At 42.7% G+C, this 13,573-nt stretch overlaps 1 protein-coding gene across 13 annotated transcripts in view; it reads left to right on the top strand.

The window, feature by feature from the left end:
- Positions 1-13,573, top strand: part of FBRSL1 (fibrosin like 1) — a 556,885-nt gene that overhangs the window by 253,634 nt on the left and 289,678 nt on the right. For all 13 annotated transcript variants that reach the window (XM_067307137.1, XM_067307140.1, XM_067307147.1 and 10 more), the window contains exon 4: positions 10,485-10,520. In XM_067307137.1, coding sequence (XP_067163238.1) covers positions 10,485-10,520 — 36 coding nt within the window. The remainder of the gene's footprint in view (positions 1-10,484; positions 10,521-13,573) is intronic.

Below are 13,573 nucleotides of genomic sequence, written 5' to 3'. Positions count from 1 at the left end.
GAAATATTAAATTTGCCATTTCAGTGGCAAGCCACTGAAATCCCAGAGCGAGTGGTTTTCATGTTGAGTTCTATTAATGTAAAATATGCTTCATAACTAAAACCTGTCACAGAAAACGGCTCACACCAGCTAAATTCAATTGGACAGTTAATTTAGCTTTAAAATTGAAAACACTACCTCCGCTTCAGGATGCAAAAGGAAGAGGGGGGGAAAGCCTTTGATAAGTGTAATGTATTTGCTATTAAGGCTTTCAGAGCCCATTCTGCAGGAGGAGAAGGGAGAAAAAGGGGGAAAAATGGCTCCCACAAATGTGTTTAAAAGCTGAAAGTATTTATTAAAAATGTCAGCAGAAAAGTGCTTTTGGCAGATTAAAGCGGGATTCAGCTTGACAGCTCTGACAGGGAAATGTGACGGGGGAAAATTCTCTCTACATGTTTTGAGTGCGAATGGGGCGCTGTAAACAGCCTACACAGTGGGAGGAAGAGAAAAATAACATGTCCTGTGATCTGCTTCCAGGATTACGGATCCCCGCTCAGCCGCAGGGGGGTGGGAGTGTGTGTGTGTGTGTGGGGGGGGGGGGGGTTCCAGTCCCTTTTGGACAAATCGCCTTTCTGTGCGGGGTGTCCGTGACTGTGGTGTTAGACGACAGTGATCTCAGTTGTTTCTACGTGTACTTATGAGGTTCTCTGCTTTCCCTCCCCTTGGCCACTCGCGACACGTATGTGACGGGGGCAACCGGTAGCGTTGCCGCGCTGTGACGTGGGGGCCGGGAGAGGAATAACGTGTTCAGACTTAACAATTAGCTTAGGTCAAAGCACTAAGTGGTCTTGGAGACTCTTCTCATTAAGCCAAAGCACTTAAAGGTTTTTCTCTTCCTTTCCCTTTGCCCACAAGTCGCAGGCCGAGCCTGTAGGAATGGAGCTGGAGTGCCTAATGCCCTCAAAATCTTCAAAGCGGGTTGTTCCGCCCCTGCGTTCAGGGGGAAGTAGGCACTCTTCTCTTCTTGGTCAACGGGGACACGGAGGCAGTGCCTGAAGGCCAGGGCACACTGCGGAGCTCTGCTGAAGTTGCTCTAATGACCTGGCGACCCCTTGCAAATGAGAATTTTTCAAATTAGTAATTAAACAGTTTGAAAAGTAAGGCTCATGAATCATGGAACGCACTTTGTTCGTTATTTGACGAGTGCAATTTAGCTTTAATTACGTGTAACGCTTCTTCACATACTAGTAAATGTTCTGTAGTCTCTTTAGTGACTGTCAGAAAGTCTTAGAAAGTCCCCCTGGTGCAATCAGCCAGTTTTCCCAATTTGCGTGCAAAGAAATAAGGCTCCAGACTTTTTGTAGCGAGGGAGCAGGGGAGGGGGAGAAAACGGCGGCGTGCTCCTGCGTGTCGAGTCGTGCAAGGTTTCGCTGCCCAGCCTGTGACTCGTCCTTGCGTTGCCCTGTGGCTCTGTTTCCTCGCAGGCTTTCCTAATGGGTGGCGTGCGAGCAAACTGACTCAACCCCTTACGTGCGGCACTCCGAGGACTTAAAAACCCATTGGGCAGTAAGGATGTAAAGGGAAGGCAGAGATGGTTTTTCCCTGTGGCTAGCGATTACGAGCGGAGGTCTGACCACACAAGTGTCCCGGGGTGGCCGCTTTTCCTTGCGGATGGCTGGGCCGCCTCTGGAGGCACCTGGGCTCCTTCGTGCTCTTCCCCGAGTCTCTCTCCTGCTGCTTCTCAGTGCATTTGGCCTTCACATCTGTTTTTCAGGCCGCCTTTCCCTCCCATGGCTGTTCCCGTTAACCTGGGGTAACAATGGAGTAAATGAGGCGGGTAGAGGTGGATTTGGCTGCTCTGTGGCACACAGCAGATGTGCGGGGAAATAAGTGTACAAAAGCGTCAGCTATAACGTTCAGCATTGCTACCTCAGGAGCGGTGGAGTCCTCCCTCCGGCTTCATTGTAGGCCTCCTTTGAGAAGGCGCTGCTATGAACAGCTTAGTTCCTCTGGGTGATTTGTTTCTTAAGGTGACTTACTCAATGCGATGCCAGTAAGTTGTTCTTTATTTACATTAATGCATGTCATTAGTCTCTAATGGAGCATGAAGGCAAGAGGTGGCCTGGTCTGTCAGGAAATAATTGCATTCTAAAGAAAACTGAAGCAAATGATTGATTGCGTCTTGCACACACATGCACACAAGTATGCACGTAGCCATCAGCCCATCCGCAACAAAATGTAGTGCGTTTTGCTTCGGTCTTTGACATAATGGGAATTCTGTGGGGAAGGAGCATCATAGGGAAACAGCAGTCATCTGTATTGTATAGTACGTCTCTCTAGACGTTGCACTGAGGGCCATTTATTATGGGTCTTCGGGAACAAAAATGCTTGTTACAATCTAGTGAAATCATCTCTGGCTGCAGAGGTTTGATTTGTCTCGTCCTTCAGCTGATGGACCTTATGAGCAGAAAACCGAAGAAGTTTTAACCCAGGTTTGCACAAGGGATTGTGTGGTGAGGGCAAAAGGAGACGGGAATTTGCCACTTGTTAGTGTTCAGCGTTGATGTGAAATTCCCTTAAAATCCATTATAAAGCTAAAGACCCTATTACGCATGTACTCTCAGGGTCCTACAACCAACACCAAGTCAGCAGCCTTTTTCCAAAACAGGATTTTCCTCTGCTGTCTTTCATAGTGAGGTAATTGGAAGTTACCAGAGAATTAAGAGGCAGATAAGCCGTTTTGCTATTTTGTTGTGTTGACCCAAGTAAAAGTGGAAGATTTGAGCGTTTTGTTTTGTTTTTTCCATGTTCCATAATTGTCCTAATCTTTTCTGATGTCCTGAACAGTCCAAAAAATCCACACAGAGCCTTGTATAATGGCTTTAAAAAAAGGGTTTTATCTTTTTCTTGACCCATCAGCTTAAGAACTGCCTGCTTTTTAATGGATTTTCTCCCTCACTAAATTGAATGGATCGTCCCTCATTATCATTTAAATAGAACCCTCACTCCCTGTGAACATGGAAAATTTGAATGTGGTAGTAGAGCTGTGATAATTTGAAATATTCGGAAGGTGGGGGCGAGGAGGGGGGAGCAGGCGGCAGAGTGCAGAATTGCTGAATGTAATTGTCGTGGATTCTCAATTTTGTTGCCACAAGATGGGAAAATAGACTAATAATTGTCTTCCAACCCTAGTAGAATAGTTGCCCTAGTTAGCTGAAGCTAACACTCTAATTGTCATGGGGGCACAGAGATGAATGAGGATGTATGCAGGGCACAGCCAGGGCTAAATTGAGTGATATACTAAGGCAAAGAGCAAATTGGCAATTATTGGCCCAGCTGAAAAGGTTGGCAGGTGTACTGCTTTCTCACGAGCCCTTAGGGGGAAATTGGAAATATAAAATATCGACCATAAATACTCACTGATTAGGAAATATGTTGCAAGAGGTGCTGGCCACTTAAGAGTCAAAACTCTCCTTTTCAAGGAATTGACTTCAGCTGTGTGAAAACCCAGCAAGTGCTGCTACTAAGTTGTTCAGTGCTTTTTCCTCTCATCTCCCATCCCCCAGGCTATCTTTTCTAATTTTCCATCATCCTATTCCTGTTTGTTTGTTTTTCTTTAAATGTAATAAACAGAAAGCCTTTTAGGAAATGCAGAGGTTTTCCCGTCTCTAAATGTTCTTTGATAAGTGTTTAGCATATTGTATAGACTAGATATAAAATTCTCTCTCTGTAGATGAATACAAAATAACTCCTGTGATTTCTAATTCAAACAATTCACTGTGATCTGCTCTTCTTTGTGTGCCATCTCAGTCACTGTCTCCTCCTTCCCTCCTATTTTCTGTACCATGCTTTCCCTCCTGGGGCAGGGGGACTAAAGCAGTGGCTAGATACAAGACTGCAGGTCCATGATGTGTGCCCAAGGCTGAAGTCCCTTTCCAGGAGCATGATCAAATGAGCCTTTGAAGTGAGAATAGGACCACAGTCGCACCACTGCTCCTTATTTATCTGCTTTACAATCTTTGGCACATGTGGGACACCTGATCTCTGCTCTGGGTTGGGTGACAGTGGAACAGAATAGTTTGGCCTGTTTAAGGTCAGGAAAACCTCAGTGCAATAGTAAGTGGTGTTACTGAGTAAGGGTGGTGCACTGAAGGAGTTTTTGGAAAGCCTGGTCTCTTTGCTAATGAATGTGTAGATGGTTGGTTTAGGGATTGCAAAGCTCCTCAAGCCAGTCACTGGGTGTGACACAAGGAGTCAAGAGAAAAGAGTTGAATAAGAGCAGTCTAGAACTTAGTGGAATAAAGGTAACAACAGGATAGTTTTAAGACTCCCCATCAAACTGTGAGTCTTGGGAAACTGGTTTGAATAATAACACACACACAAGGTCTGTGAAACCTTGCAAGTCACGTTGATCTGGACAGTGTGCTATGTACATCTGTCTTTGGGTCCCTCAAAATACCAAATGCTTGCATGAAAACCACTGCAACAGAAATTATGAGAAAAGTTGCAATGAGTTGCATGAAGCTTTGGGTAGTGGAGCATAGCTAGCAAGAAGGAAGAGTCTGGAGGAGGCTTTGGGAAGCTGGTCCAAAGAGCAATGGTTTGAATGGGAGCAGCACTTTTGCACATGCTGCGAATTTCAGAAATTTGGACTCTTTTCACATGGTTACCTGGCTTACTGTATGTGAAAGATGTGTTGACTGCTAGCCAGCAACTGTGTTTCCTTCTGCTCTCCACGGCTGTCAACTTTAGAAATCTAAATGTCCTCTTGACTAGAAGCTGTTTCAGTTTCTTTAGCTTATGAAGCCATTTACAGATGTTTAGAACTTTAGAGCTTACTGAACTGTTTTTTAAAAATCTGTTCTGCATATCTCCAAGCATAACCCCCTTTGTTTATCCACCATAATAAGTGAATTGAAGAAGGAACATCATTCAAGTTTTGCATGACATCCAAAATCTTTTACCGTGTATTGTGGTTATCTTGTCAGGTCCTGGTTTCTAATCTAAGTGAACATCAGATGCACTGTGTGACCTTTCGCAAGTCAATTGAACTCATTGTATTAACAGACAGGGGTGTGACTACAGAAATTAACTGCATTAAGGTTCTCCTTGTTAAGGTCTGGGGCATCTTTTGCCCATGCCCCTTTTCCCCCTCCTTCCCACTACCCTTCTCAAGACAGACAAGTTTTGTAGAGGACGTTCTTGGAAAAGGAAATATTAGATTTCTCTAGTAATCAAAACTAACCTTGTATTCTATTGTCGAATGTTCTATAAATGACCAGATAGACTGGTAAACGTACTTGCTTCCTTGTATCTCGATCCAATCTGAGTACAAAATTGGAGTAATTGAGACATACTGGAGGACAGATACACCTGAGGTGAATTTTCTTCCTGAAGAATGTAATAAAACATAATTAAAGACTAGTTCTCTCCATGTCATTGATTAACTCTGCTGAGTGCTAACCATGCCACATCAGGCTTGCTATATTGGGCTATATGGTAAGTTTAGGCTTGTGATCCAGCAAGGAAAGAGTAGGCACTAAATAAGAGTTGGGAAATGGTTTTCAGTTCCTTCCTCTGCTGTGGTCTCCTTGGGTGACCCTGGGCATGCCTAAGTCTTTGTCTGCCTCCGTTTCCATGCTGTAAAGTGGAGATGGAAATAAGAACAGTGCTAGGAGGTTCTTTTTTGGAGCAATAGCTGTTTGCCCAAAACAGCTATTTCAACAACTGAAGATTGTACAGCTATTCAGTATATTTTTGGTTTTAGCCAACGGAAGTGGTACATTTCAGAAAAGTTGAAATGAACTCTTAACATTTCTGAAATATCTCAGTTTGAGGCTTTTAATGAAAGAGGAGGGAGGGGAATGTGAAAAATGAGCTGATTTTGTAGTCATACTGTCATCAAATCATTTTATGATTAAGGCATACCTCAAGGATGTAAGAGTTAAAACCTTGAAAGAGGGGATTTGACTCAAGGTGTCCTGTTACACAGATTATTCCTACATTTTAAAGCCCTTATCATTCTGTCTCTCTATTTCAAAAAATTGCCCAGTGTCTTTAAGAAACTGAGTGGACAGTGCCTTGGTTTCTTTTGCTCCATGAGAATGCGGTGGAAGGCCAGGATTTTATTTATACAACGGAAATAACTCTTCCCGTCAATTTAATAGATGATCTTGGAAAACCTGCTGGAAGGTTATTGGCAAGATTTTTGTCATGATTTTCTTTTCTAAATTGCAGTCGTGTTTATAAGGAATAAAGTAAGAAATCTTTTAAACAAAATTGCAGTGTAGCTTAAGGTCCCAAGGACATTGGGAGGGGGATAGTAGAGTTTTTCAACAATAAGATCTTGTCTTTGCTGCCAGAAAGGTGTATTTTTTTACATCCAGCATAATTAAGACGAGCTATCCCAGGATAGAAATAATTCACTCTGTGACATACCTGAAATGTCTTGTCTGTGCTGTCTGGTTTTGTTTTTAACCTTGGGCTTAAAAGGAACCAAAATTTTAAGCTGTAAAAGAGTACATCATCTGCGAAATATTATAACCCATTTATCTTTATGCAGAAAAGCCATCTAGCACTGTAGTTCCCCTTCTGCGTCATTAAATGCACAGACCACACTCATTTTGCCCCTAACTAGTAACAGTCTCCCCGAGAAGCTCAGGGTATTCCTGACAGCGCCGAGAGGCCGGGGAGGCACAAAAGCTGGTGCTCAAGAGGGCAGGGAGGGCCCGGCGCTCGCTGCGGCCACCTCACTGGAGGGCTCGTGGGCCGTTTCTGCTGGCCGCCTGCTCTGCGCAGGCAGCATCAGGGTTGCATGGGCATCTCTTGCTCCACACCCTCTTTCTTCAGCAGCGTTGAGTTGTGCAGACCTGAGGGGTTTGGCAAGGCGTGATAAGCCAGTGGTGTGTGTTTGTCTGGGGGCAGTCGGCCAGGTAGGGTTGCAATCGTCTGGTTTGGAGTTGTGTGTTTGGCCACATCTTTCCTACCTGTGATGATGCTTTCAGTCTAATCTGTGGAGGCCAAACCAAACCTGCTTTGGTGCTTGGGTTAAAGCCTCACTCCGTAAGATCTGCTTTGGGCTGTAGTCTCAGGTGGTCCGGAGCTATGAGGTGGGTGCCATGCTGGTGAGGGCGGCCCTGCGTCAGCATGCTGCTGCTGGGTGCCACCATACCCTGCCACCAAGCAAGATGCCTCAGGAGGAGAGAGTTGACCAAAATAGGAATGGCAAGTAAACTATTTTTTGAGACTAAGACTTTCACAATAGCTCTCCATGTCAGCACTCCTGTCCCATAGGTAAAAGAGTCTGCAAAAGTCGTTCCAGCTGGAAATTTGCCCTTATAAGTGCTCTTGCTAGACAAGCACTCATTCATAGTCAGAGGAGGTTTCTTCTAGCTTGGGTAGGTGCCAAGTTAAACTTCCACTAAGATTTCTTATATTGCAGCCCCTATTGATTACTTTCCTTATTATTTGATCTTGATATAAAGACATATGGATTGAGCTATGTTTATATCAACCCCAAAAGTTTTTCTCTTTAGGAGCATCCATCACAGTTGCACACAAACTGTTCTGCTTTGGCGCTCAGAGCAGATACTTGCTGCAGCTTTCAAAGTTTCTTTGCTTGGCGGTTCAGTATGGATTCTCCTAGAGAATCTGCGTGTTCCCAGCTAATGTAGAAAGCCATAGAGGCTTGTGTTAGATGCACAGAAAAATGCATGCAAACAGCTATGGAGAGCATAAGGCATCGCTTTTCATGAATCTAAGTGTTGGAAAGGATTTTAACTGGTGAATACTGTGGATTCAACTCTTACTAACTTCATACATGCAATAAAAACGTGCAGGGGAAAAAGATCATTTTCCCCCTGCCTTCCTGGAAACTTAGTGTTAAAATTGTAAGGGAGAGAGTTGTTCTTAGGTGTGAAAAATGCCCGAGTAAATTGCTATTTAATTTTAATTATTTCTGATGTAACACATTATTCAGCAATTGTTCTCATTCTTTTCTTCTCGGTTTTAAATCAGTGGTCTACAGACCCCTGGGGTTCTTGGACAGCTTAGGACCCCTGAAAGTTATCTAAGAAAAGTGGGTCATCTGTTAGCATGTTTGAATTTGTTGTCCAAGGGCCTGCTCCATCCCTGGAAAATATTTTGGGAGTCCACAGGTATCAAAAATGGAAAATAACACTCTTAAAGTGAAAACTCTGAGGAGCTTTTAAGGAGGAGCTTTTAATGAAACCTCCTGGTTTTGGTCATTGTTTCCGATTTTTTAGACTTTGTCAATCTTTGTGTTAGAACTGCACTGACTGGGAGGAAGAGGGGGAAATGATGGCCTTTTCTCCCTTCCTCCTCCCACTTCTCAGAGCAGATAATTTACCCTGTCCTCATTTCTCTGTGTACTTTAGGTGAGCTGCCTGATCAAGCTATCAAAAGTGTCAGAACAGATAATTGCATATATAGATAACAGCTGTTCAACATACTTGACTAGATATCAGGATTATTGTTGTTAATCTATTTTCTATACGATGTGATGAATTCTGTGGGGTTTGGGGCTTTTTAGCATTTAAGTGGAGGTGGGGATTTATCTTAATATCTCAAAGAAGAGATAAGTGCTACTGCCCTTCACTTCATCAGTACATAACTTTATTTCTAGGTGCTTTACATGAAAAAGGTTTGTAAACAACTCTGTACCTTTTTGTAGTATTTGGAAGCAGAGGCCAAATCAGTGTGTAATATTCAAGAGGCTGAAGGTTAAGCACTGTAAGCAATTTAATGTTATTACTGTCGCAGACTTCCCAGTGAAAGCTTTCCTTTCCCCGCTGAACAGAGATCTCCTGAGCTTCTGTGGGACAGCAGTGTAGGAGTTGCGTGTAGCACCATGTGGTGGGAACTGGCATCTGGTCACGCATTAGCTGCAGACCAATGTGTCCTGACTTTCCTTCTGGCACGCTGTGCCAGGCAGTGAGGGTGGATCGTCAGGCTGCTGGGGGGCCCTCCGTCCTCCAGCAGCATGCTTGCCCACTTGTAGGACATTGCTGTTGTCTCTTCCTCATTTTGGAAACTTCTCCGTGGGTGGTAGACTGGCAAATTGCTTCTCTGGTGCTTAGGGCAATTACAAGGCAGTGGCACAGGGTGTGCATGGGATGAGGGACAAAAGAGTTGTCTTTCCTTGAGTGCAAGAGTTTGGGAAGGTTTCTGAATGTATCTAGGTATCTTCTGATCAATAGGTTTGAAAATTGGTGATACAGAGGAACTGTTATCTTACTGGTGGGAAATTACAAGTGCTTGCAGTAGCCTGCAATCAGTTTGCATCAATCACTTTGGGGGAGTTGTGCTGTTGTAGTGATTTAGTACCTTGATAAATAACTTTTGGCACTGCTGTAGAAAGACAAACAATCCTCAGGATCAGCCTGGAACAATTTGGCATTTTTGTTCAGGCTTTGGTGCCCATTAGAACACCAGTCTTGGAAACTGGGTAGATAAGACTCCCCAAGTCTTGCTCAATAAAATCATGTAGTGAGGGCATCATGATTATAAATCACACTTGGAAATTGGCCTGCAGAGTACTTGCTGGGTCATGTGGTGCTGCTCCCTCCTTGTCATATGCTGCCACTGTTCTAGGCTTTTTTCTCATTTCCAAAAAGAAAGCATATAACAGCAGCTGGAAGTAGAGGTAGAACTCATTTAGCTGCTTCTGAGAGAGCCAAAACTGGCAGCTCAACAGTATGGGGTCTTAAAGACAGGAAAAAGATCCAAGTCACTGGGGATAATATAATGAAAGGGAAAAGAATCAAATGGTTTGGCAGCATGTGAAGTAGGTAAGGATGTGCTAGAGAGAGAAAGGAGCAGGAGGAGATGCAACGAAGAGCGAAAGTAAACAATGTAATTTAACTTATTCAGAAGGGACAGACTACTTGGGAAAGCTCTGAGAGATGATAAATTAGAGCTTTGCTGCTATTGTTGTTTTGGATAGAGCTGTCATAGAGAAATACTGCAGCAATGAAGGCTTGGAGGTTCATGAATGTGTGGAGGGGAATGGAAAGTGGGATATATAGCTACATGATTGCAAGTTGGAGTCCATGAGGCAAAAAATGTCCAACCCTGATTGAGGAGAACATCCTTATGCACGTGTTATGTTCCTTGGAAGCTGCAGTTATGTACTGAAGAGGGACGGTTTAAAATGCATACTTAAATGCATTCTTGAGTCTCTGTTTCTGTGAAGATGTATCCCCACACTGAAAGCTTTTACCTTAGTTGGAAGGTGCTGTTGAAGCCCTGCTGTAGTTTATGAAACCTTGTCTGAAACCGCCCTGGAGCCATCACCTGGAAATGCTCTTTTGCTGTTACTCCTGTGGCAGCATGCAGAATGCCAGAAAATAATCTGAGGAGCTCTGGTTGTGAAGTTTTCCCTAGAGGAGTATTGGGCTGGGGGAGGGAATCTCAAAATGATTCTTATCTTACATTACAGAGAATCTCTTGCATTACTTACTGTGGCATATTGTTTCCTCCCACAGAGTTCTGCTCAATCGCTTTCAGGAAGAGGCTACTCCGTAAGTCATTTTACAGCTAATTCTTTCACTTCTGTTGATGTTGATTGCAGAGGTTTACACTACCTATTGCATATCCACTGACATGAAAGAAATGCAGAACATAAAAAAAAGAAAAAAAAAAAGGCTTAGAGTACAGGACTGTCTTGCATCTGGCCAGGGACAATGCTGACATGACAGAGCATTAAGCAGTCTGTTTGGGGGCTTCTTGAATTTAATTTTACCCTTATAGGGAGGGGGTTTTGGTGGTGTTTTTTGGGAGTGGCTTTCAGCTAGTAGATAGTCCTCTCCTGGGGTTTAAAAGACACAAGTGGGGAGTGTTTTCAACATTGGTGGGAGATGCCTCCTTCCACCTCCCCTGGCCCCATACATGGTTTTTTATTTGTGTATTACATAAAATGATCAAAGACAAAATTATTGCATTTTAGAGAGAACTGTGACCCTTTACCAGTCTCAACAAAAAGTCAATATCCTCTTGTTTGCAAACTCTGAGCTATAAGACATTGCTGTAGGAAAAATTCACTCATTTTCAGAGGAGGATGATGTTGCTGGTCTTGTCTCTTCCTAACAAGAGTATCATAGGTAGAAGAAGTGTTGTAGGGCTGGTGTTACAGGGCCAGGGCACATTTGCACGTGTATGCAATGCAACAGTGATATTTAACTGACCATTTCTATTCACATGCTTTACTCGTATGTACAATGACATTTCTTCATATAGAGGTTGTATAATTATTTGTATATCTGGGTACCTTTGTGCTGCTCAGCTGTCTGAAAAGGCAGGCACATAGATGATACTGTACAGATTAATGTAAGAAATAAGAGAGGGTGTGAGTGGCTTAGTAGTGTCAACGTGAAAACTCCTGGAATCGCATTATATCTAACTCTCATAACGCATGTACAGTGCGTAGATGTCTGTAATGATACCCTGTCTGTTCAGCCAGTAAGTCACGTATTCCCTAATTACTAGTGTAAAGGTTGTAGGTGAACCTGCGTGCTTATCTTGTATGCAAATCTGAATGAGACTGACTAATCCATTTAACAATTCCTGCCTGTACTTATTGACAATAATCACTGTTATTGCAAACTCTACCATGATAAAGTTTTGTCTTCTAGGTAAATGATCAAAAAATATGTTTCTTACCAAGAGCTATAACTGCTCACTTTTAATAGTAGATTAGAACAAGGGTGGATTTTTATATACTACATGAAGTTGATGTAGAGACCCAGTACACATTTTTTCCGCAAAAATCACAAGAATGATTTTCTTTCAGTAATTTATGTTGTATGTTTGGAGTTGTGTGATGGATCCTGTGAGCTCCTACCCAGTGCTGTTTGGCCACGGAGAAGAAATTGTTTGGCAGGTTACAGTTTATGTCTGATTTCATAGTGGTACTGTCACATGATGCTATCCTACATATTGTTATCAGAAATTCATAATGCAACACTGAGTGCATTTGAAGCACAAAGCCATTACAAAATAACATATTACTTGAAAAGTCTTAAGGCTTTATGAAATGATGTCACAAAATTTTAGGCAATAATGACATGCATCTCATAAGTATCCTGCTATCAAAATGTTTCCCACATCCCAGGTGAGTATCATTATTTAATTCTTCTCCTGATGAAGAACATTTGCTCCAGCACAGAGTTTCAAATGTATACTTGCAAAGCAGTTGAGCACTGCTTCCCATACACGTGAACAGCTGGATTCACCTGAACTTCTAAAGGCAGATGCCATATCTTCTATTTGTCTGTAAAATGCCATGCTTGCCCGTGGCACCACATAAATAATAATGCATCATCTTCACAGATTTTATGACTGAGGGCACAGTTTGGGAATTAAACAATTTCCCACTGGCTATAGCATTGGTTTCAAAATCTTAATGGAAAAAGGCTGAAGAATTCTTTTTAGAGTCCCTAAGCCAATAAATCATTGGACTGTTTTCCTCCATTGCTGACTGTTAAGAAATTTACTTTTGTCTCTCAAATAAATAGTTCTAAGAAATTAGCTCCTTTTCTGTGCATGTGTGGGGACAGGTTTCTTTTATTTAGCCAACCCATAACTTTGTGCATGCCATAGCTGTATTTTGAGATCATGAGCAGTGCGAGCTGGGGTTGCTTCTCCTTATGCGTTGTCATTTTCCCTATTAAGCTGCCTTCTGCCTCACCATGTACCAGCTGTTGAGGCTGACCATTTCCCTTAAGACTCTGATGCTGCTCTAAATTGATTTAGCATAAGGCAGAGGCTATCACTTCCAGCACTGCCAGACCTTGCTGGCCCAAACCTGTGTTTGGAAGCTGATTCTCCCAGGTGGCAAACGAACGTTCAAACCACCAGTTCAAGAGAACTGGCCCCAAACCAGGAGTTGTCTATAATACATTGCGAAGTTTTTCATTTTCTCATGAAAGCAGCTGTATATTAAACACTAAGTCAGTATTTTGGCACTGCCCCTGTTTACATCAAATAGGTTGTTTGTGAGACATGGTGAAAGCATGTTAAAACACAGTGCTAGTAGGAGGCACCATGGAGGCACCATCACTTGTACTTGTGTGTGATCCTCTTGATATTTGTGTATGGTTGTGTTGTTGAAGACTGTCACTTGCAAAATGAAGATATATATCATTCCTCTGTGAAGTGCTTGTACTGGGTTTCATAAACAGCTGTTTAAATACCACGAAATATTTTGTGCATGTTCATTTTTTAATTAACTCACTTTGAATCTGCACACTTTTCCGTTCACTTGCTTCAGCTGTCCTTGCAAAGAAGGTTGTTTTCGGGAAACATTTGTAGAAACAATACATTTTAAGAAAATGCAAATTTGTAGAAAGAGGGCTTACAGTCTGTAGTAGTGTTCTTTTATCAAAAATCTCAATCCAAGGTTTCAGACCACTTGGGCCACAGAGAGAAGGCTGAGTAAGGTCTGTCTGTGTGGTCAAAACAGGTTACCACTGAGTACCCCAGCAAACTGCTCGTGTGCAAGGCATGGACTCTGGAGCTCAAGTTAAGAAGAAAACCAAATATAAGTGCCTAAATAGTAACTCCTGAGTATTGGGTA

The sequence above is a fragment of the Apteryx mantelli genome, chromosome 17 (genome assembly GCF_036417845.1).
Source record: "Apteryx mantelli isolate bAptMan1 chromosome 17, bAptMan1.hap1, whole genome shotgun sequence".
Taxonomy (NCBI): Eukaryota; Metazoa; Chordata; class Aves; order Apterygiformes; family Apterygidae; genus Apteryx; species Apteryx mantelli.
The sequence above is the reverse complement of the archived record's forward strand: the minus strand, read 5'-3'. Positions and strand labels throughout refer to the sequence as shown.